This window comes from Ailuropoda melanoleuca, chromosome 8 (genome assembly GCF_002007445.2).
Source record: "Ailuropoda melanoleuca isolate Jingjing chromosome 8, ASM200744v2, whole genome shotgun sequence".
NCBI classification, from domain to species: Eukaryota; Metazoa; Chordata; class Mammalia; order Carnivora; family Ursidae; genus Ailuropoda; species Ailuropoda melanoleuca.
The window spans coordinates 126,105,138-126,129,683 of record NC_048225.1 but is presented as its reverse complement, the minus strand read 5'-3'; the positions used below and the strand labels follow the sequence as shown (position 1 = coordinate 126,129,683).

General features: G+C 47.2%; 1 protein-coding gene across 1 annotated transcript; it reads left to right on the top strand.

Moving 5' to 3' along the window:
- Positions 1–12,640: 12,640 nt before the first annotated feature.
- Positions 12,641–17,324, top strand: LOC100468386 (T-cell surface glycoprotein CD1c). The gene is made up of 6 exons (XM_019793558.2): positions 12,641–12,829; positions 13,306–13,572; positions 14,452–14,730; positions 14,944–15,222; positions 15,570–15,660; positions 15,805–17,324. The coding sequence occupies exons 1-6, from the start codon at positions 12,769–12,771 to the stop codon at positions 15,824–15,826; spliced, it is 999 nt and encodes a 332-aa protein (XP_019649117.2). The 5' UTR covers positions 12,641–12,768; the 3' UTR covers positions 15,827–17,324.
- Positions 17,325–24,546: the final 7,222 nt, after the last annotated feature.

Below are 24,546 nucleotides of genomic sequence, written 5' to 3'. Positions count from 1 at the left end.
GATAAGGTCAGGGTATGAAGCCTGAAATAAGTACAATCCATTTTCAGCACCAGAGAAGCAAGCCTGAGGATGTAGTCTGCATGCAAGAAGGCAGAATAGCTGGATACGTGAAATTTGCCAAGAGGGTAGATCCCAAGTGTTCGCACCCAAGGAAAGAAATACAAAAGAAAAGATAAAAGAAGAGCTCCGGATGTGAGGTGGTGGCCGAGTCAACTGGCTTGGTCGTGGGCTCAATGTCACTGTGTCCACATACACCAAACATCAGTGATTACTTCTTTTTATGTTTTTAAAAGAAAATGTAAATTAAAGTGTTCCATCATGTGACGAATGCTACATAAAATATTTATTTTCATGATTTGTTTCAAATCAAGTTTCTTTCTTTTTTTTTTAATTTTTTTTATTATATTATGTTAGTCACCATACAGTACATCCCCGGTTTCTGATGTAAAGTTCGATGATTCATTACTTGCGTATAACACCCAGTGCACCATGCAATACGTGCCTCTTTACTACCCATCACTGTCTATCCCATTCCCCCACCCCCCTCCCCTCTGAGGCCCTCAGTTTGTTTCTCATAGTCCATAGTTTCTCATGTTTCTTGACCAATTCTGCATTTTCCTTCGAAAATGCTGCATGCCGTCACCGGAGACACTCAGGTAAGGATATGAACATTCACGTGCAAGTCCCTGCATGCCCCATGTGCCCCGGGCTCCCATGGTTCCTCAGGCCGTCCTTTCTGAGGAGTTGCTGGAAGACTTTCCTCAGGAGGACCTTCGTTTATGTCACATCACAGGCTCTGCTGCACCTGTTAGAGCCTGTGCGTTTCCGCACGGCCCGTGGTGCCTCCCAGCCTTCCTCCCTGGGCGGCTGGAAAGCTGCACACTGTCCAGAGGTCCAATGTTCATTTGTCATCATACTTCAGTGACAGTGAAAACAGCAACAACAAAAAAACCAAAACATCAGAATAACGAAGGCAGACACACAGACCCACAGAAGGGGCTGGAACCCCACCGACCCTGAGCTCCCCAGTTCCATCAGCCAATACAATCCCCATGAGGCTTTAGCCCAACAAGGTGGATTTCTATCCTTAGTGACTGGAAGCTCCCCTGTGATGGACGTGGATGTGGCCCATGGGAGACACTGGGCTAATGTCTCTCTTCCTTGGAAATTTCCTCCTCACTTCCCTCTTCCTTTCCCTGGATTTTTGAAAATATTCTCTATTCCTTTTCTTTGCCTGTTTGCTTTTTTCTTCATGTGTCCTCCTTTTGTGACACTCTTAGCCTGTCTTTCGTGTTAATCCTGACATTTGGATCAATCCCTGTCCTGGGTGTTTTCATGGATTTCTAGCAAACACTGGTCAGGAATCGAGGTGCTGGGTCTGCTGCTGGTTAGTGACTGGCAGAAATTCATCCTCCAAGGTTTTCATAGAGACCAGAGGACAAGCTACACCAGCACATGGTACATTGGGAAGTGTCGTGACAATGACAGTTAAATACTCAACATGCAAGAAATTTTCTGTGGAGTTCTTCCTGACCAATACGTCCATTCATTCATTCATTTCATCACGTATTCAGGTTTTCCTATTTGCATGGTAAACATATTCTCTGTGAGTGGTTCCACTGTGTATGGGAGGCAGCTCTGGGTCCAGATTTTGAAGATACAATGAATAATCTCTTCGTCCAAGCTTGCTCCTTTTTTGATGTTTACATTTAATCACCCAGGGGCAAACTTCAGAAATCTTGGTAGCTTCTCTGTCCCAGCTTCTGTCTTTGCCAGGTTATTCTCTACAGAATCTCTGAAAACCATTTCTTCCCTTGCCTACAGCAGGCTTCATGAGCATCCACACGGGTGTGGACAGGGCTCTGGTCTCTCCCTGCAAGCACTCCTGTTGGTTTCCGAGACAGAGGCTCTACCCCAGCCACAGTGGCTCATCTTTAAGGGATGGAAATGTCCCCTGGGAGATCCTCTCACGGAAGGGTCTGGACTATAGTACAAATGTGAGGCCAGTCTGTGATTGGACATGGGAGAAAGGAGAAGCTGAAACGTTAACTTTCTGGACCTGGCAGTTGGAAGGAGGGGCAGGCTTGCCAGCCTCCATGGGCTGACTGGACGCAGGTGAAAGAGCGATGGCAGCCACTCCCGCCCTGCAAATGTGGAAGTTCTGGGCATCGTGTCCCCACTCTGTGTCCCTCTCCCGACTACCGGACATAAAAGTAATGTGATCAGGGACGCCTGGGTGGCGCAGTCGTTAGGCGTCTGCCTTTGGCTCACGGCGCGATCCCGGCGTTCCGGGATCGAGCCCCACATCAGGCTCCTCCGCTGGGAGCCTGCTTCTTCCTCTCCCACTCCCCCTGCTTGTGTTCCCTCTCTCACTGGCTGTCTCTCTCTCTGTCAAATAAATAAATAAAATCTTTAAAAAAAAAAGTAATGTGATCAAGTTGAAAGGTAAGAGATTTTAAAATGTGAAGCTGTGTTGAATAGTATAAGTGTGTGAAGTTAGTATGTGATGCTTTCCTAATTTATTCATTAGATCCTGATTTTGTTACAAACTTGCTAATGGCATGTGAGAGCCATTTTTTAAAAATTTTAGGACATTCAGATGTGACCAGATGGCTACAGCCAGCTTTGTACATGAGAGAAGAGTTAACTCATCATTGCGTGATGACATCTATGAATCTTTATGTTTACTACCTATAATAATTTCATTATGACTCCTTTAATTTTTAACTATTTTAATTGTTTGTGGTCACCTTAAAAAAATTTATTCTCTTATCGCACATGAGAGGAAGTTTACCTGGCCAAGTCCACAGCAAACTGCAGCGTCCGGGGAATTTCTTCATTCTAGAAAGATTAAGAGTGAACTTCAGAGCAAGGGTGAACACCTGCAGTGAAAAAGAAGGGAAAGGACATTTCTTATCAAGTGAGGGCTGGACACGTCTGCACACAGTTGCATGCTTCCTCATTAGCAAGGAAGAAGGAGAAGCCAACCCAGGGCATGAATCAGTACGGTTAGTGTTAGCCTTTTGCGCCGTGAAATCCACTTTCTGTGTGACTTTAGTTTGGGGCTAGGAACACTCATTGGTGAATTCGATCCTTGCTGTGGTCTCTACATTTCAGAAATAACTTGCTTATGCTTTGTCCCCTCTTCTGTGGTAACTTGTAACTTCAGTCCTTCAGTCTTTGTGATGGGATGCAGACCTGGACCGTGACCAAGGTGTGTATCTGGCCTCACTCCCGTCTGTTTCTGCCTTTGTTCAGTTTTAGATATTCCGGACTTCTAAACAGTGGTCACTAAGGACTGGTTTTCACAGTCCTATTGGCAGGTGTCACTTTTACAATGGTGAGCACATCCTCTCTTTTTCTGGCTCAAAAGGATAGTGAAGTGACAAGTACTGGGGGGAATTTACAGCTTCAAAGGCACTAATTTGTAAACAAGACAGACTAAAAACATGAATGAAGATTTTAATTAGGAATCTAGAAAAAGGACAAAATCGGTAAAAATTTAGAAGGTAGAAAATTCATTTAAAAGCACTAAAAGTTAAAAGAAAAAGCAAAACAAACAAAATAAATGATAACTGACAGCACAAAAGATGGCCTTTTGAGAAAATTAGTAAAAATATAAAACCTCTCACAGAACTGATCAAAAGAGTAATAAATATGAGGGGTGCCTGGGTGGCACAGCGGTTAAGCGTCTGCCTTCGGCTCAGGGCGTGATCCCGGCGTTATGGGATCGAGCCCCACATCAGGCTCCTCCGCCATGAGCCTGCTTCTTCCTCTCCCACTCCCCCTGCTTGTGTTCCCTCTCTCGCTGGTTGTCTCTCTCTCTGTCAAATAAATAAATAAAATCTTTTTTTTAAAAAAAGTAATAAATATGAGAAAGTAGACATGTTACAGAAAAGGCGTATAGATTGAATAAGAACACGTTATTTATGATTTATATCAACACATTTGTTATAGATAAAATTTTATCTTAAAGAATTCTAGAAGAGGGAGAAAGTCTGAATGCACCATGCTTGCTAAGGAACAGGAGGGAGGGTCAGACTTCCTGCTAGCAGCACAGGGTCCTAGGTACAAACCAGAGGAGCCGTAGGTCATTACACTCCAGGTGCATCGTTCCAGGCAGAGAAAAGGATAGAAAACAATCGCAACTAATTGTCCAGTGCAAAATCGTCATGACACCAAAGCCAGCAAGGCTTTTTCCAGAAAAAAACAAAACAAAACAATTATTAAAACAGTGGCTATCTGCCAACCTCATTTATGCATATTTACAGGGAAATTAGGTATATAGACTCAAAATATTTGCAAACGGAAACCAGCACCAGGTGAAGTGGGATTTATCCATAGAATGCAAGAACTGTTTACCATTAAAAATCTCTTAATAGAATCACTTACTTTAACAGATTAAGAAAATAAAGCTATATAATCATCTCCAGACTTCCAGAAAAAGAATTTGATGTATTTAAATGTCACCTCTGATAAAACCTGACCAATGCAGAATAGAGGGAAACGTGGCTGCAAACAGCCTTTATGACACGTATTTGATTCCGAAGGCTGAAAAACATTCCAGTGAATCAAGGACAAGATGCCCGCCCACTAGAATCTTCATTCTTCTGTGGAATACTACAAGCCCTTCGTAATCCAGCAAAGCAAGGGAAATAAGGAGGCACAAAAATAGAAGTTAAAGAAAAAAAATTATTTGCAGATCATATGATTGTATATAAGAAAATTAAAAATAACCAAAATATTGGGAGTAATAACAGAGGTCAGAAACTTATCTAGATAAAAATTTAACATGTAAATAAAAATTGTAAGGATGTCAAGGAAGTAAGTTATCTTTTTTTTTTTTTTGAGATGATATGATTTCTACCTAGAAACTAGTGGAGTAAAAAGCAAACAATTAGGCCTAACATAAAAATGTAGCAAGTTCTTTTTTTTTAAAAAAGATTTTATTTATTTGAGAGAGAGAGAGAGACAGAGAGTGTGAGCAGAGAGTGGGTAGGAGGAGGGAGAGAGACAAGCAGACACTGCACGGAGCCGGGAGCCTGATGCTGGGCTCAGTCCCAGGACCCTAAGATCATGACCTGAGCCAAAACCAAGAGTCAGACGCGTAACTGACTGAGCCGCCCAGGTGCCCCAAAATGTAGCAAGTTCTTTAGGCACAAAATAAATATTAGAAAATCAACAGTACTTTTTTATACAAGCAACAAGAACAAGTAAGATAAAATGAGATACCATTTATAATAGCAACAAAATCTATAAAAGTGCTAAGAATTAGCTAAAGAAAGAATATGCAAGAATTCTACAGAGAAATTATAAAAATATTAAAGATCATAAAAATATTTCAAATTAATTGGAGTTATATAGATGGAGTTATTATAAAAAATATAATTCTCTTTAAATTATTCTATAACTCCAGTATATCCCTAATTAAAATTCCAGTTGGATTTCTGGAGGTACATACTAAGCTTACTTTTTTATATTATATAGAAGAATAGATGACTTCTAAGTCATTTTTGAGAAAGTAGAGCCAAGACTTATTGACAATGGAATAAAGTTGTAAATGCAAAAGACAACACTACAAAGCCGAATGTTTTTTATGACCCATTGGTGGGGAATTATTTCTTAAACTAAGTTCCCAGACTGGAAACTGCAGAGCCTTGGAAAGAAATGGCCTATGGTAGTTGTTCACCCCCCTCATATAAACATACTCCGCTCCATTGAAGCAGTGGGGCCTGAGGGGGCTGCGGGGTCCCTCCCTGCCAGCTTCAAGCTCCCAGGGCATGGTCCTTCCCAGGGGCCTGGAACTAAGTCAGGTCCTGCTGGGCAAGGGTCCTGGGCTCTCCACCATTAGGGAACAGGAATGGGAGTGTCCAGGAGGAATAGGGGCAACGTGGACTGTTCCACTGTTTGGCATATTGTCGCTTTGGTGCCACAAAGTGTATAAAGTGGATGGACTTTTTGGGGAAAAAAAATTAAATAAAAAATAAAAGCTGTTGAATTTTACTTTGCAAAATTAAGGCTTTCTTATTAACTAAGTGTAAACTGAACAAAATTAATGGTGGAAAATTGAGACAAGTATTTGGAATTCTAAAAATAAAGTAGGTCTCTACACAGAGCACCACGGGAAGGTCTTTAAAATGGTGTTCAGTGAGATATGTTAGTAAATGAAGCGTACAGCATGACACCTTTGGTGGAAACTGAAGTTGTATACATAAAGCACCACGTCTTCTAAGAACACATGGAAACAGAAGGACAGCACATCAACACAGGAGAATGTGGGGAGCAGCAGGGAATGGGGACGAACACCTGGAAGTTTACAGGGGAAGTCTATTCAGACCAAGGGACGACCAGGGCCCACAGATGGAGGAGAATGATTAGTTCAACCTTCTGCCCGTCAGATTCCACAGACAAAACACAACAGAGCAAAACTAACATTGGACAATGTTTATAAATTAGGTTCTATATGGGGCGCCTGGGTGGCTTGGTCATTAAGCGTCTGCCTTCGGCTCAGGGCGTGATACCAGCATCCTGGGATCGAGCCCCACATCAGGCTCCTCTGCTGGGAGCCTGCTTCTCCCTCTCCCGCTCCCCCTGCTTGTGTTCCCTCTCTTGCTGGCTGTCTCTCTCTCTCTCTCTCTGTGTCAAAAAACTAAATAAATAAAATCTTTAAAAAAAAAAGTTTCTATAGAGTAGAGACTAAATTGGGATAATGGATTGCACCATGGATAAAACACGAGGGCAAAAAAACATAAAAATATATAATATTGTATAAAATATTTCCATTTCTAAGCTCAGAATCAAAGTACGTGCAACATCAAAACGCTGTGGTTGAAAATATCAGGGTTTTTGTAATCACCAAAGGCTACCGATTGGGTTAAATTTCTATATTTTACCTCCGGGTGGCAGTGGAGATTAAAACAAAGCTTCCGTGTTCTTGTTCCTAAAACATTAGAACCCCCTGGAATCAAGTGGCTTGGGAACCCATGCTTAAGTTCACGGTAACTTGTTGGCTAGTCATTGACATTACTTACAAAATCATGCATGTAAGATTAAAAGTTTATCAATAATAATACAGGAATAGAATCCAAGAAAATATATGGCTGGTAAAGGAAGATGAAGCCGAGAATGGGGTAAGTTTTAAAAGGCATCATGATGCTCTAAAGACTGGCCGTACGCAGGTTGGAAATTATGAGAGGGCTCTGAGGTGACTGAGGCAGGGTCTAGAAGGGCCCAGAAAGATACAGACAGGTAAGTCATTCGGAAAAAGTACAGCTCTTCCTGGTCCTCAGGCCACAAAAAAATTTCTCCCATCAGTTCTTAGAGGGAAGAAACTATATGGTGCTGTGACCAACGTTCTCGGGAAAGTTTGTTCCATCAGTTTCACGAGTTTCCTAGGCCTGCTTCAGTCTCTTAAATAAAGTAAGGTGATTATATCAGCCTACATGAAAAATGAGAAAGTAAGTCTATACAACACAACAGGATCTGGGCCGGGCATGCCTCTCTCCCACGTTCTACACTCTCTGTCGGAATGAGCATATTGTCTGTGTCAAACTGATTTCATGATTTTTGAGCAGTAGTGACATTTAGACCACAAACTCTAACATACATCTCACGGACCACAATTTTATATTATCTGTTACGTGCAGAACAGTAGCCAGGAATTGGCTACAGTTGAGCTGTCGGTGAGATTGGTCACTGGACATTTCTCACGGCTTTTGGAGGTCTACTCCAAGACTGTCACTTGAATCCCAGATTTGCTCCCAGGAAGCTGACGGCATCCACGGGGAGTACCGAGATTCTTCTTGAGGTCAAATTTTGGTTCTACTCTAAGACAGAGGCACTTGGTGGCCTAATTATGACTCCTTCTGTTCCCAGTGCACGACCAATACTTCTTCAGCGAGAATGCCAGATGAGACCTCAGGCAGGAACAGGTATGAGCCCTAATTTGGGTATGAAGTGTCCTGAGAAAACCACCCAGGGTCGTTGGGCTTTGAGCAATGTTATTACCAGTCACCTTATCCAAGCAAAATTGCTCGCCAACCATATACCCACGTGCCTAAGTGGGCAGATGACTTGTCAAATGGGGCTCCGTGGCAGAGACCAGTGGTTGTCTCCAGAATCTATTTTCTGCTTCCTCTAGAATAAATCAAGCCCCATTTATTAGCTGGGCAGAATCAAAGCTGCCTCCTTAGGCCCCCTGTGGGCTGGTGTGGGTGTGTGTCTGTGGTCTGACCCTTGAATTTAAACTTCAGTGACGTGGAATGGAACCAGGGGCAAGTGGGTGTGCCCAGCCTCCTCCTTTCTCATGATCTCTGGCTGAGCGGTGGGTTTGAAGGAAGGACCTCCAGCAACCACCTCAAAATACGGGGTGACCTTCAGAATGAGGACCAAGTGTGGTAGAGACCATAACAGGACAAAACAAAGCAAAACAAAACATTCAAAAACCCCCGAAACAAAAGAGGAAGCTAGCCAGCAAGTCCCCGATGCAACAGAATGCCACACCCCCTTCCAGTCTTTTCATGAGAGAGATATGCTATCTTTTCAAAGATAGTGCTAATTTGAATTTTTAATAAAATAAAAGTCAAATGGGTACTTTCAAAAATATCCTTTAAAATGATATCCTTAGCCCTAGTTTGGCACAATATTTTAGTAAAATTAATACCATAAGCAGAATGATATTAGAATCCCTGTTCAATGTACTTAATTCCTTGTAAGTGTCAAAGGATTAAGGGTTTTTTTAAAAGAAAAATGAAGTGATGTCAATAAGAAGATGGTCATTGATGCAAACAAGTGGCCATTTTTAAATTTCGACTCTAAATCCTAAGATATAAAGTCAGTCTTTGCTTTGCATGGGGGGGAGGTGGGACTGTAAAAATTAATCCTGCAAGCCTCACTCTTACAAAAATATCTGGCTTCTGTCTGGCAAAAAAAAAAAAAAAAAAAACAACGTACTGTTTCTACATTAACGACACACAGAAATCTAAGGGTCAGGTGATAAGGCAGTGCCTTGGTTCTCAGATCTTAGCCAACGTGATGGTAGGTCTTTGAATGAATGGATGGGGAGCCAAGGCAGGAGAGGTGATGAAAGAGGGAAGGTGCTGGGAGCTCAGGGGAAGGGTAAATAGAGAACAATGTGGACACAAGATAGAAAAGTGAGAAATGAGACCCCGGAAAGAGAGAAAGAAAATGCTCTGTAAATAAAGATGAGCATGAACACAGACCAAGTCCGACAGTGTTACAGTTGAATCCGATGGTCTCTAATCATCGGATTCTCTCCATCAGACGTGTCGTGGTGGGAAACAGACTAGCAGCAGCAGCGACTTCTGCCCATGTCCCTGTGGGGTTTGTCCTGCCCTTTGTGCTGTGGATGGGGGGGGGGAAGTGCATTCTGCTGGGGTCCCTGTGGGGTTTGTCCTGCCCTCAGAGCTGCGGATGGGGGTCTGGAGGAAGACACAGGACAGAGGCAGGGCTCGTGCTGGGAGCCAGGAAGGGGAGAATGACCTGAAGGCGTGTTCATGGGGAAATGAAAGGGCCGGTAAAGGCATGTGGTTGTGGGAGGCAGTGAAATTTCTCAAACAGGGAAGTGGGCAGAGGGTGAGGTTAGGCAGGGAGGGGATGGCAGAGCAGGGGTGAGACCATGTGAGCTGCGCTCATGGTGGGGAGCTGAAGAGAGCTCTCTCTCTGAGGGGCAAGCATCACCCATGGAGGTGACCTTGGGGGAGGGCCAAGGACGAGGACTTCTGGGCCCCACTGAGGCAGGCAGAGGGAGCCTGGGGAAGGCTGGGGCCTGAGGCAGAGCACTGGGCACCCCCAGACAGCCCAGACCCTCTCCTCTGGCTGCGCTCTGATCCTAGAAGGCCCTGCCCTTCTCAGATCATCCTTTTGGGATTGTGTGCTTCCGCAGGCGCTCTAACCTCCTTCTCTCCCCCCTAAACACTCAGGAGGGGTTTAGATTGTTCCTCGTGCAAGTAACTGAAATAGTTTCAGCCCAAGCCTGATGTGACCAGGTTTACACTTATGTGGCCACTGAGGCAGAGTGCCCAGTAGACGTGCTGGTGGGAGGGCTGCAGGGCCCGCTGGGGACTCGGCTGCCCCAGGTCAGGTCGCCCTCCAGCAGATGCGAATGAGGTCAGAGAGGAAGAGGCAGGTCACGCAGCCGAGGGCACGAGGCAGGCAGGCGACGGCTCCGAGGAATGCAGGTTGCCAGCTTCTGTCTGAGTGACTGGCTGGACACAGCCCTCTTCTGGGCTAAGCTGCACCTGCTCTCCACGTTCCCCTGAGCCAAGTTTCCCCACATACTCCTGCTTCCCTTCATCACTCTGTATCCTTTCCTGTGGCCACCACACGGATCATCACACGGGGGAGTCCAGGAGAGAAACCGGGTGAAAACAGGTCTCCGCACCTTCTTCCCATGCCCAGAGGGTCGTCCTGGTCTCCTCCTGCCTGGGCGGACTCTGGCGGGTGAGCCCGGCCTGACCCACACAGTCACCTTCTCCAAGTTCTTGAGGCTCCAAGTCAAGACAGTTTGATTTCCAGTGAATCCTCTCTTCCTGGCTTGCAGACAGCTGCCCTCTTGCTGTCTCCTCATGGGACCTTTCCTCAGTGCCCGGGGACAGCGGGAGAGGAGAGAGCCCGTTCTCTGATGTCTCTTCTTGTAAGACCCCCCCCCCCCCGTTAGGATCTTGTGTAACCGTGATTACTTCTGAGAGGTCCCATTGTGCAAAGAGAACCACACTGTGGTGGGGGGGGAGGTTAGGGCTTCAATCTATGCATTTTGGGGGGGGGAACACAAGTAATCAGTTTATAAGACTAAGACCACTTCATGGGGAGTTCACTGCCAGCAAAATTACTTGGATTACACGGGTAAGGAAAATTCTCTAGAAGCTGCAGAAGCCAAGCTGACAATTTGACTGATAATCTTGTGCGCTCTCTCTACCTTATGTGGTTCTGAGCTCAGGAGGGGGAATGAATACTAGTTACCTGGTTCTACAGGCTCCAGAATACTAACCAGTGTGGCTGGATTGGGCTGCAGTCATAAGTGAACTTGAGGATCTTAGAGGATTGCTCTCTGACACCAGCACACCGCACGAGGCCTCTGTCTCGGGGCTGCCATCCGGGGCAGAGGCTCCCCCGGGGCAGAGGCTCCCCCGGGGCAGGTGCTGAGCGTGGGCAGCGGGCCTATGGCAGCCACACCACATATTCCACTGCCCAGACTGCGGTGGCCCTGACCGCACAGTGAGGGAGCAGCAGGGCTGCGTGTTTCCTGCGGGGAATGTGTTAACCATACAGCCTGTGTGGGCTGTGGCTTCCTAACACCAGAGCGGCCGTCGGCAAGAAGTCAGGCCACAGCGGGATCTGGGGCGTGAGCAAGGTCTGGGTGGGGCGGAAACCGTGGATGGTGGTTCTTGGAGGAGTTCGTGGCCCGTAGAAACGGCCCCGTGTCTGTGGCCGTAATAGAAAGAGCTCGCTGACTGGTTCAAATATGAAAAAGAAACGACTGCAAATGGGATTTAAGTAAGTGTGGCCTGCGCTCAGAGAGTTCTAGAAGTTATTAAAGGGCACTATGATGACGCATGGCTTGGGTCTTTAAAAAATCGGCACTCACGTATTCACACACATTAACCAGTCAGAACCATCAACGCTCCTCAAACGGGCGACCTACATATCTTCAAACGTTAACACATGCCTCTCTTTTTTGACAATGCGTGTTCATCAGATCACAACACTTGCCATCCGTGAGAACATTCACAGCCTCCCCTTGCAGATGTCTCCCGGAAAAGCCGCACCTCCGACCCCCCCAGTCCCTCGCTGGCCGCATTGTCCAGCACATCCTCAGGCTGAAAAGCGCAGCCCCCTCCCAAGACTTCAAATAAGGATCACTCAGGGGCCAGGTGGTCGGAACGCCCCCCTGGAGAATGTTGTTCTCGTGTCCGGGATGCTAGACCCTGAAACGGCGGTTATCACGACGCGTTTCAAGTCTTGGCTTAAATACACTTGTCCATCTCTGTATTTTCACATGCCTACTAAGCTCCTTGGTACCAGGCGTGTGTTGAGGGACTTTCTGGTGAGTGAGTGTACAAATTAAACTCGAGAGGAGGACATATGCTTTATAGTTTTGGTGGTTCTGCGCACTCGGGGGCGGCCGTACTTTCACCTCTAAGGACAGTGGTGACCCGGCTGTGGTTTACACAGGTGCTTGGGGAGACAGCAGCAGACCTGTGCACGCATGTCCTCCCATTTAGAGGGGAGCCAGCAACGATCAGGGAAGGAGAGCGGCGGAGGGACACGGGGTGAGATGGGAAAGAGGGGGTTTTGAAGATACTGAAAAGGGGAAGAGGAGGATGGAGTGTCCAGACAGGAGGCAGGAGGGGACACTGAGGCAGAGCTGGTGGAGAAACTGGAACTCTGATCTGTTAGATAAAGCAGGGCTTGGCGACACTGTGTGGTTTCTGTTTGTTGTTGTAAAGGTGAGACTCGAGTCCCTGAGAGGTGCAGAGACCATCCAGTGTCACACACAACTTCGAGGAGGGCATCAGGCAGGGGGGAGGCTGAGGACAAGGAGAGCAGCTGGAAGCCAGGCAGGAGGACAGTCTTGGACAGAGCTCATGGGGAAATGAGAGCGCGAGTAGGAGGCTGGAGGTTGGGGGAGCAGCAAACTGGCTTTTGTTTCAATTAGCAGTTGGTGGAGAGCACGGCTTGTTGGTGGAAGAAGGAAGTCAGAACAGAAACACTGAGGGGCAGATTTGCTGAGAAACGTCTGCAAGTGGCATGCTGTGTCTGGAGCTTGTCCTGCTGGGTGCTCTTCTCCTGGGGGGTGACAGTGCCGAAGGTAAGAGATCTGCCGGCTGCCCAGTCCCTGATCAGGGTCGGGTGTTCTCTCCTTTCCCAACACAGACCACAATTCTCGGGTCACCAGACTGCTCACGCCCTGAGGGTTCCTGTCTCTAGGTACTGTTTACTCTTTGAAAGGATGGTGGTGAGTATGGGGCCCCAGATGAGGGAAATGCCATCATTAACCTAGTCATAGCTTGTCTCTCTCCCTCCCTCCTTCTCTCAATTCCCCTCCCTCTGTCCCTCTCCCTCCCTCTTTCTCTCTCCCTCTCTCTCTCCCTCCCTCTCTCTCTTCCTCTCTCTCTCTCTTTCTCTCCCTCCGTCCTTCTCTCTCTGTCTCTCCCTCTCTCTTTTCCTCCCTCCTTCTCTCTATCTCTCGTCTCTCTTGTAACTGGTTCACTTTCCATCTCCTCCTTCCTGCTTGCCTCTGTTTCCCTTAAACTAACTGACCCTGTACCCCTCCACTACCCACAGCCCCCCAGGAACACATCCTGTTCCACATCATCCAGATCTCATCCTTTGCCAACCAATCCTGGACACAGCATCAGGGCTCAGGCTGGCTGGGTGACGTGCAGACTCATGGCTGGGAGAGCGAGTCTGGCACCATCATTTTCCTGCACGCCTGGTCTAAGGGCAACTTCAGCGATGAGGAAATGATCGATCTGGAATTGCTGTTCCGGGTCTACTTCCTTGGATTAACTCGGGAGACTCAAGAATATGCCAGTCAACTGCACTTTGGATGTAAGTGCAGCCCACTACATTAAGGGAAGCCCTCAGAAGGTTCTTCTGTTTCTGGGAAGCATCCTCATGTCCTTCTGGACCACTGCCCGTGGTTCCTGTCCCACCATAAAAATCTTCATGCATAAACTTCTCGGGGGTCATTCCAGATGTTGACTGCTCAAGATTTCCTACACCCTTGCTTCCTCTGACTCTTTTTCTCTTGTGCATTTCTATCTTTCCCCGGTGGTCTCCCTTCTATGGTAAAACACGGAGACATACAACTGTCCGCCTCAGTTAAACTATGGTCTCTTCCTCCATTCAGTATCTTCCAAGGTCTATGTCCACAACCCAACAACCATTATGGCCCATGTCATGTGCCCTGGAGAGCTGTACTTGCGGTTCCTTCATAGGAGTTCCTGGGCCCCTGCCCTCACCCTCCAACCTGCAGCTCACCTATCATTTCCCCGACTTCTTCAAGTCAAATTCTTAGTTCTTGGCACATATCACATATCCCTTGCAGCCTCTTCCCCGTCCCATCAACTCTCTTCCTTATTCTTGATCAAACACATCTTTGGCTTACTCCCACACCCCTATAAAGTCTTCTTGTTCCACTTTTTTTTTTTTAAGATTTTATTTATTTATTTGACAGAGATAGAGACAGCCAGCAAGAGAGGGAACACAAGCAGGGGAATGGGAGAGGAAGAAGCAGGCTCATAGCAGAGGAGCCTGATGTGGGGCTCCATCCCATAATGCCGGGTTCATGCCCTGAGCCGAAGGCAGACGCTTAACCGCTGTGCCACCCAGGCGACCCTCTTGTTCCACTTTTTAATAAAGTTCTTCTATCGTTTCTCTCATTTTTTCCCCCACAAATCTCTGTTTCTCCTTCTTCCTTCTTCCTAGATCCTTTTGAAGTACAGGTGAGAGCTGGCTGTGAGCTACATTCTAGTGACATTGCAGAAAGCTTCCTACAGGCAGCTTATGAAGGGTCACATTTCCTGAGTTTCCAAAACATGTCATGGGTGCCAGCTCCAGAGGGTGACAGCAGAGCCCAGAGTGTGTGTGATCTCATGAACCAGTACGAAGGCATCAAGGAAACAGTCCACAGGCTCCTCACAAGCACCTGTCCCCGGTTTGCCTTGGGTCTCTTCGATGCTGCGAGGGTGGATTACGAGAGGCAAGGTTCGTACAGCCCCTTCTTCTAAGATACTTGCATATGTGTCTTGCCGCTTCCCACCATCTCTTTCAAAGTTGGGACAAAAAAGAATTCAAGAGGGTTAGGGTTTCCGAGGACACGTTTCCTAAAGCAAGGTAATACGTGCATGCTGATGCGGTTAAAGACCCCTGAGTTGTGTGTGAGAGTCCCCATCTGAATACCTCTTATGCCTTCTGCAGTGAGGCCACAGGTCTGGCTGTCCGCTCACCCCAGTCCGGGTCCTGGCCGTCTGCTGCTGGTGTGCCACGTCTCTGGCTTCTACCCCAAGCCAGTGTGGGTGATGTGGATGCGGGGCGAGCAGGAGCAGTGGGCCACCCAGCAAGGCGACGTCCTGCCCCATGCTGATGGGACGTGGTATCTCCGAGTGACCCTGGACGTGGTGGCCCGGGAGGCGGCTGGTCTGTCATGCCGGGTGAGACACAGCAGTCTAGGAAACCAGGACATCATTCTCTACTGGGGTGAGTAAGATGGGGGTCTGTAGGTGTGAGAAGGTGGTTCTTGAGCAGAGAGGTTAGGGAAGAGAAAGTTTCCATGGTGCCAGAACAAGGTGAACACAATATCAGGAAGGAATGAATACAAGTGATTTCAAGAATGTAGGGGTGGAACACGAGGGGCGCTCAGATATAAGAGACTTAAGGAGAGATGGGGTGCCCTTCCCTGAGCAGGTGTGAGCACACAGTGACAAGGCTGGTTGAAGATGGCACTCATACCCAATGCGTATGTTGACATGGGGGGACATCAGTGGACAGAGTGGAACTGGCGGCGGGTAGAAAATGACATCAGTATGTCTCTCCAATACCCACAGGACACCACCTTTCCGCGTACTTGATCCTGTTGGCCGTGGCCGTGCCCCTACTTCTTCTGATAGTCCTTGCGTTGTGGTTTAAGAAGCGCTGGTGAGTTCTTTGTGTTTCCTCCTCTCTTCCCAGTATTTTATTTCACACTCTATTTTACCTCTCTTAGCTTCTGTCTCCTGACACTCCTCTCAGCCTCACTTGCCACCTCCAATGCACTCACTATTTCCCATTTCTCTTCCACAGCTCCTATCAAGACATCCCATGAGCTGCCTCACCACGCCTTCCCCAGTGGCCCAGGAGCTAGGACCACAGAGTGATGAAACCATTCTTTCTGCCCTCCATTTATTTTTTTTTCCTCCTATTCCTGCTTTATAATCACTTGTTCGCACAAACTAGTTTAGTTCTGCAAGTCTGTATGGAATGCCTTCCTAGTAATGTCTGTCTGTTCAATAGTCCTCCACGTTTGAAGCCCATTCTGATTCCCCTGCTGCGGGGTGTTCCCCAATCCGTAGGTGGGAAGCCCTTCGGCTCGGCTGCATGTGCACCTCACTCTACCCTGCGTGGTCACTTGGGTCTTTCTTCCCTTTCCAATGTGCAAGCTCCGTTGAAACAATGATCCTGACGAAGGTGCGTTTCCTGCGTGTAATTCATGCTCAGTGAAAGTCAAACCCAAACAAACCATATCCACGTTGGGTTCACTGTCATGTTGACAGGCTTTCTTCGCGGTGCTCATTCCTGACATGGTTGTAGTACTTGAAGGATTGACGTTTCCCTTCTTGTTCCAGTGTTTCTTCCTTGGCCCAGAAATCCCGCATTCCTTTAACTTCCTCACTTTCTCCCTAATTCTGAAGGAAAAATGCAGCTTTGCTCCTTGCCATACTTACTTTAGAAATACAATGAGACAACTCTCTCCAACTTATTCTAAACATGAAGAGAGAAACAGTGCGCAGGCCACGTCTGCGGGGCAGGGGGGGCAGACGTGTCGCTGAATGGTTAACAAAAAGGAACGAGAGAGCTGGTCCCCAGGATTAGGACGGGATCTAGGCAAGGGATGTATATGGAAAACAACCCCCCAAAGGGTGGCGCTGTCTCAGACACCCGTCTGGACTTTGTTTCCTTTAAGTTTCATTCACTAATTCAGATAATACTTGTCAAGCACTGAACACAAGACAGACATACACACTTGTAAATTGGTGGGTGAGGAAATAGGGCCGTACCCACCGGCCTGGAGGCGTGATGTCTACTTCTTCAGTCTGTCCATGTCCTTTGTACTGGGCACAATATTTTGTTTCTTTTTAGGAATTTGGAATCAACTTTATAGATAGATAATTTACTTACCATAAAACGCATCTGTTTTAAGTGTGCAGTTCCATTCATTTTGACAAATGTATACACCTATGTAAGCAAAACCACAATCAAGATACAGCAGATTCCATTACCCGGATTCCCCTGTCCCCACGGGCAGCTAAACCACCAACCGGGCATCCTTGCAACTACTGGGGTGCTTACTGATATGATTAAGCTTAGATTTGTCTTTTCTGTATTTGTATTAAAAGGAAATAATCTGTATGTACTCTTTGTATCTAGGCATTTTTTTCCCACCTAGCATACGGTTGTTAAGTCATTCCACATTCCTTGTTAATGCTCAATTGAGTCCATGTATGAATATACCACTTTTTTTTTTTATTCATCCATTCCTTGATGGTTATTTGTTTTGTTTCTAGTTAGAGGCTCTTTGAATAAAGTTGCTTTGTTGTTTCGTCCCCTGCCTGGACTAATTCTGCAGATTTTGCCTGCCCTGCAGTTTGCCCTGCTCACTTTGTTTTTTTATCGAGGTGACAACTGGTATAAAACATTATATTAGTTCCAGGTCTACAACGTAAATCTTGGGTCTTTGTCTACACTGCAAAGTGGTCCCTGCAAGAAGATCTCTTTTCCTGTCCTCCCTTCCTGTTTCCCTCCCTCCCTCCCCTCTTCTCTTTCTTCCTCTTTCCCACCTTCCTCCGAGTCACTCCCATCTCTACTTCCTAGATGGGATGCTGCCCAGCTCATGAATGATTTGATGAAGCCAATTACATCTTCAAATTCACTTGGTTGAAATTTGTGTTTAGCAACACCTTAACCGGGCAAGGCTTACACCTTTGGTCGAGGGGACGTGGGTGGATTGGTGCGCACGTTTACCGTTCACGCAGCTTACAAATCTGCCCTGGCTCCTAGTTTGTCTGTGCAGAGCTTCACGTCGGGCCAGGGATGAGCAGGTAACTGTGGGGCGCTTTGCTTTCTGCTTAGTATGTGCACCACCTGCCACACCTCTGGGAGTACGCGAGAGCTCGAGGTCCCCATGGCTAACTCATCTCCCCGACGTCTGTGACACGTTGGTGGCTCTAGTCTTTGCCCCAAGTGGAATTGACCTTTGATTTTGGCCACTGGCTGCTGTCGTTTCCTACAAAGTCCCTGGACATGGGCCCTCTCTGTGGAGCTCCAAACTGGGTCTACCCTTCAGGTGACAGCAAGACTGCGGGTCCTCAGCCTCTGGAGTCCCTGTGTCAGGGGTGGGGCGGGACCAGGCTTGTGTTCGGTTGCCCCGTTGCTCTTGCTGCGGTTAAGGCAGGTTTTGAACAAAGTACTTCTCAATCTGTGGCATGCCTTCGGTCATTTTCCAGAATTCTGAAATGGTTTATTCAGAAAATTACGTCCAGGGGCGCCTGGGTGGCGCAGTTGTTAAGCGCCTGCCTTCAGCTCAGGGCGTGATCCCAGCATTCTGGGATCGAGCCCCACGTCAGCATTCCGGGATCAAGCCCCGCATCGGGCTCCTCCGCTGGGAGCCTGCTTCTTCCTCTCCCACTCCCCCTGCTTGTGTTCCCTCTCTCGCTGGTTGTCTCTATCTCTCAAATAAATAAATAAAATCTTTAAAAAAAAAGAGAAAATTATGTCCAGTATTATCACTGGTATTTAGGGAAAGAATGTGCTGAGCCCCTTACGCAGCCATTTGGGGTGTCCTGTTCCACGAAGACACTTTGTATCATTATAAATCAAACAAACAAGAGCTTCAGTTCCGGATCATTGAAAGCAAAACCCAACAATACCCATAACCACTTAGTCAAGTTGGGGACAAACCGCTTGTCAGGAACTATTTTCAGCGACTTTAAAGCATAACAATTTACTTATCTCCAGGGGATATACCCTAGGGTCAGAAAACAATACTTACATTGTTTAAGGTAATCATATTGCTCATGACAGTGCTGGTGTTGTTCTAAGCCTGTCTTGCATGTATGGTCTAGTGGAATACAGGGTAGAGTGTGGGATGACTGAATATGTAATTATATTCATTCATCAGCAACTGGCATTCTCTGTAGGGGGAGAAGAGATAGATGTAAGATAAATGAATAAAACTTTGTGGTTCTAGACTTGAAATGAAAGTATAAATATGAACTCATTGCAGTATTCTTTTTTCCTATGTATCAATCTTTTAATGTATAGACATTAAAAATGACAAGCCAGGGAACAGTTTTACATTGACCTAGCGGAGATCATCCATTATGTATAGCCATGTTAGCAAACCCTATGGCCGGACACAAAATCGGGGCAGGTCCTGCTCGATCCTAACCTCAGGCTGAGCTGTCCTACCCTGTTCATGTAGGATCAGTGCACTGAGTGAGCCAAGCCAAGCTTCTCAGGCCTCCGCCTCTTCCTTCTGAGCCAAGAGGAGTGAGCACCAAAGGTCGTGTTATCACCCTGAAGGAGATGGTGAGAACAGCCCTGGGCGCTTCCTTTTGCTTCTGGGGGCTCGGTGGACACAGAATGACTTTAAGAGACTCCTGTGCATAGAAGTGATTGGCTCCAAGTGCAGGTATTTTGGTCTGAACTGTGAGGTTTACGGCACACACAGAATGGGTGAGTGGTAGGGATCAGCCAGAGAACATTTCAGAGAAATAAAGCAGGAGCTGCTGCCCGCACTGTGAAGCAGGGAGTGGCTCAAGCCGGGGTCTTGGCAAAAATAGAATCTGTGTGCTGAGGGCCCCCTTCCCGTGAAAGCCAAAGGCCCTAGAATAGAACGCAGGAGAGTCTTTTATTAATTCCCTGGGTTAAAATGACAGTTAAGCTCATTTTGGGAAAAAGAGAAACACTAACCACCCCTCCAAGCTTTAGTAGCCAACAGGAATCTGGGCTCTGAAGAGTCACAAACACCTATTTTCCCCCAGGATTAGATGCAGTGGCGGCTGCAGGACAAATGTGTTATGGTGGGAAATCCGGGGGTGCCGATGTGAGCAGGGCTCCATGTGAGCGCTTATGGCAGGAGCAGGGCCCAGCGTCGCAGTCCCCACACGGGACAGTCAGGCACAGGACCAGGGTGGGGTGCTGGGGCGGGTGGTTCTGTGTTCCACGGACAGCGGTATGAAGGGACAGTGAAAAGGTAAGGTACACACTCTGTTTGGAAACATCTCCTCCAGGCTGTTAATAAAATCTTAAGAGCTTCAGAGCCTGGGAGGATTGAGAAATTCTAAAGAACTAAGCCAAACAAACAAAAAGAGAAGGTGGAAAGCGCCAAAGACACGAGAGCGCTTTGGGGGTGTCGCCTGCCCGCCCTGTCCCCAAGTGCATCTTGGCGCTCCCGTGGACTGGGGAGGCGGGGCAGAGCCGTCCAGCCTGTGTCGAGGCCAAGAGGTGCTGCTGGTCCTTCCTGACGCCGCGGACAGCCTGACAAGGTGTGACGGTAGTGCCACGGTTTCCGGGGGTCACGCTGCGTTGTCAAGAATTCTACAGCCGTCTTTCAACCCACACCAGCACCCAATCTGTGCCCGTGAACCAAGAGCCAGTCTGGGCTGTGCTGACCCCGTGACCCTCCTCAATAAAGACATGGTCTCTGACACGTAAAGGAAACAGTGGAGTGCCTTCACTGAATTTCTGGAACGGGGGCCTTATGACACGCTGGCTTTTCCCCACACAATGAGGTCCAGCACTTCCACCTGCCAGGCCCCCCGGGGTGATACTCGCTTATCACAGTGGTCTCACTGGTCTGTCTTCCACACACACTGAGGGGCAACTGTGCCCCCAGATGCTAGCCCCTGGGCTCAGACTTGCCGTGGAGCCGCTCGCCCAGCCCCACGGCCACCGACTCCCCTCTGCAGCTTTGTCAAAGTCGTCCAGGTGCTCCGTCTATCTGGGATTCTCCATGATGTTTATTCTTTTTTTTTTTAATTTTTTTTATTACATTATGCTAGTCACCATACAGTACATCCCCGGTTTCGATGTAAAGTTCGATGATTCATTAGTTGCGTGTAACACCCAGTGCACCATGCAATACGTGCCCTCCTTACTACCCATCCACCAGTCTATCCCATTCCCCCACCCCCTCCCCTCTGAAGCCCTCAGTTTGTTTCTCAGAGTCCATAGTCTCTCATGCTTCATTCCCCCTTCTGATCACCCCCCCTTTCTTTATCCCTTTCTTCCCCTACCAATCTTCCTAGTTCTTATGTTCCATAGATGGGAGAAATCATATGATAGTTGTCTTTCTCTGCTTGACTTATTTCACTTAGCATTATCTCCTCCAGTGCCGTCCATGTTGCAACAATGTTGAGAACTCGTTCTTTCTGATAGCTGAGTAATATTCCATTGTATATATGGACCACAGCTTCTTAATCCAGTCATCTGTTGAAGGACATCTCGGCTCCTTCCATGATTATTCTTTAAAAAACAAAGTTGGCGACTTAAAAAGCCCAGGAACCCAGACTAAGCTGGGTCTCAGTGTGCGGCTTCTGCATAGTATTTTCCTGCTAGGAGGGAACAGAGAGTGTGGGGAAAGGACTGATATCTAGTTTGGGGCAGGGAGTTTCTACCGAGTCTGGAACTGCTCTGATGGAGGGCTAGTGAGGAAGGGGCGTTGCAAATTCAGACACAGGCCGACCTAGAAAGGGTCCCAAGCCACAGATGGGGCAACGTGAGCCTCAGCAGGAACAATGGCTAGGATAGAGTCAAGCATTTCAAACACGAAGACGTTCGTGCATTTGCAGCAGGAAAAGTAATTCATTGGTCACCTGGGAAGCTATACAGACAATTCATTCTCTCGAAGACTGGTAAATAAATGGAAAAATCAAGTACTTATTCTGTCTTCAGATATTTCAGGGTAACGAGATAGTTATTTTAGAAGAATATATCTTTTTAGAAATATTTTAACTAATAAAGAAGGTAGAATACCTTTGTGGGGGTGCCCGGGTGGCACAGCGGTTAAGCGTCTGCCTTCGACTCAGGGCGTGATCCTGGCGTTATGGGATCGAGCCCCACATCAGGCTCCTCCGCTGGGAGCCTGCTTCTTCCTCTCCCACTCCCCCTGCTTGTGTTCCTTCTCTCACTAGCTGTCTCTATCTCTGTCAAATAAATAAATAAATAAATAAATAAATAAATAACCTTAAAAAAAAAAAAAGAATACCTTTGTGTATCCCCTGAAGAAATACCAGATTCAGGCCAGTTGGTGTCCAGGTGTGTTCCAGTGTCCCTGGGAGCTCCTGACACCCTTCCAGGGGATCCCAGAGTTCGAGACTGTTCTTGTAACAATACTACAATGTATTAGTTTTTACTTCTAATACAGTAGCTGTCTAAAATTCCAGCCCTCTCGTGTGGCTGAGGGAAGGTAAAGTGGTACAGCTGCTGAGGAAAATGGTTTGTCAGTTCCTCAAAAAGTTAACCATAGAATTAACCATTTGACCTAGACTTTTCACCTCTAGGCATATCCCCGCGACAACTGAAAACAGGTCTTCAGACAAATATGTGTACCCAGGACTACTCACAATAGTGAATAGTGAGTAGGAAGAATCAGCCCAAATATCCGTCAGTGGGTAAACGACGAGACAAAATGTGGTAGATACATACGGTGGAACATCATTCAGCCATAACAAAGGAAAGAAAAGTGACACAAAGCAGAACCTCAGAACGTGGCGTCCCGTGAAAGAACCAGACACGAAAGAGCTCATGTTAGGTGACTCCAGCTATGACAGGCTCGGAATAGGTCAGTCTGTGGAAACATAAGGAAGATTATCAGTGAATAGGGGATTGGCATGGGGGAGGGATGAGGGTGGGTGACCGCATAAGAGATATGGGATATTCTTTTGGGGAGATAGAAATTTTTTGGAAGTTGTTAGAGCTCATGGTCACACAACATTATAATGTACTAAATGCCACTACATTGAACACTTCATTTATTTATTTTTTTAAAGATTTTGTTTATTTGACACAGAGACACAGTGAGAGAGGGAACGTAAGCAGGAAGAGCGGGAGAGGGAAAAGCAGGCTTCCTGCAGACGTGGGGCTCGATCCCAGGACCCCGGGATCATGCCCTGAGCCGAGGGCAGAAGCTTAACGACTGAGCCACCCAGGCGCCCCTCCCTGGACACTTTAAAGTAGTTAATTTTAGATTATGTTTCACCCCGTTAAGAAAACAAATAAGCAATTAGTCACACTACAATGTGAAACTTCAGAGTCTAAGTATAAGATGTTCCATTTTAGAAAAGAATGAAAGGAAACATGGAAAATCTTTGGAGAGAAAAAAATTGCCTACAAATTAATAACAAATAGAATAATAGAAGTTTCCTCTTCAACAGAAGATGCGAGAAAATAAGAAGCTAGAATTTGACACTTGAATTTGAAATTCAGACATACCCGGAGCTCTACCTGCTATAAGGATCATATGGACCCCGCCATATACACTCTTAATAGACAGACCACAGCAGAAAGCAAAGTAAACCTACAGGAACAAAGTCATGTAAAAAAAAAAAATCGAAACCCCAAAACATACGGTTTTGTTTGAAGACCAATAAGGTAAAAACGCAGTGAGTTTTCCAATCAGTCTGTCTCAGAAGTTTCAACCTGTCTGTGTCCCAGGACCGGGGAGCTGGGGTCACTGTCACTGGAAACACTCCCTTGTAGCTCAAATTTGAGGTTCTTTCTGACTCGTAAGAATGTGTGGGTCCTGGGCTAAGTTAGCCAGTCAAGGTTCCTGAGCTTAAAAGGGAGTCTGTGAACTGACTTCCAAGGTTGGGATAGGGTGGGATGGGAGATGGGAATCTGGATGGCGAGGCGGTAGTGCAGAGCTGCTCCAAGGACACACAGTAGGTGCTCAATTAATACTTGTTGGATAAATGAATGCGTCCATAATAAATAAACAGGTCAAGATACACTTGTCGTTTTTGGATCTGTTGTTAACTTTTATTCTTTGATAAGAATAAATCACAGAATTTGAAAGAAAGCAATACAACGGGCTGCTCATTGGCACGGTCTCCTCCGTCCAGCTTAGGGCCTGCAAGGTGCTGGGACCGCGGCTCGGGCTGCAGGACGCGCACAGCGCTGGCCTGAGGCAGCTGCTGGATGCCACCTCACCGGGCCGCTGCCTGCACTTTGGTGGAAGGGCCCCTGCTGGCCCCAGGTCTGCAGGAATCTCACGTTTCGCTCCAAGATGTTTATCTTCTTTGCTTTGGGGTAGAATTTGAGGGTTGTTTGTTATATTTCTAATTTGGGGATCTTGGAGGAATCAGAGGTAAATTTTCACCTGTTAATCCTTTTCCGTCTCCTTTTCCCCAGTGAAGGCAGGATCCTGTCTTCTGAGCTTCTTGATTGGAGTAAACTGGGTGTCGAGAGATGTGTGTCCACTCAGGCTCTTGTCTGGGAGGCATGGCCATTTGGGAGAGTAGATTTTTTAGCCTGAGCATGGAGTAGCTGTGTCTCAACGGAGCTCTGGGTGTGCCTCTTGCATGAACACCTCAGGTCTGGTTTGCATGGAGCAGGGTGGTGGTGGTGACAGGGACAGTGTATGCGGTGGGGGGGAGCCCAGAGCACCTGTCAGGTGCTTGGCCCTGACGCGGAGGCTGCAGTTCTCAGTCTCTCCTTGAGTGCGCGCCAGGACACTGTGGGGGCTCATGTTGATGCCCGGGTGTCCCCTCCCAGCCCAGCTGCTCGGCCTGCCCCTGCTGCCACATCGCTCTCGGGGGATATCTC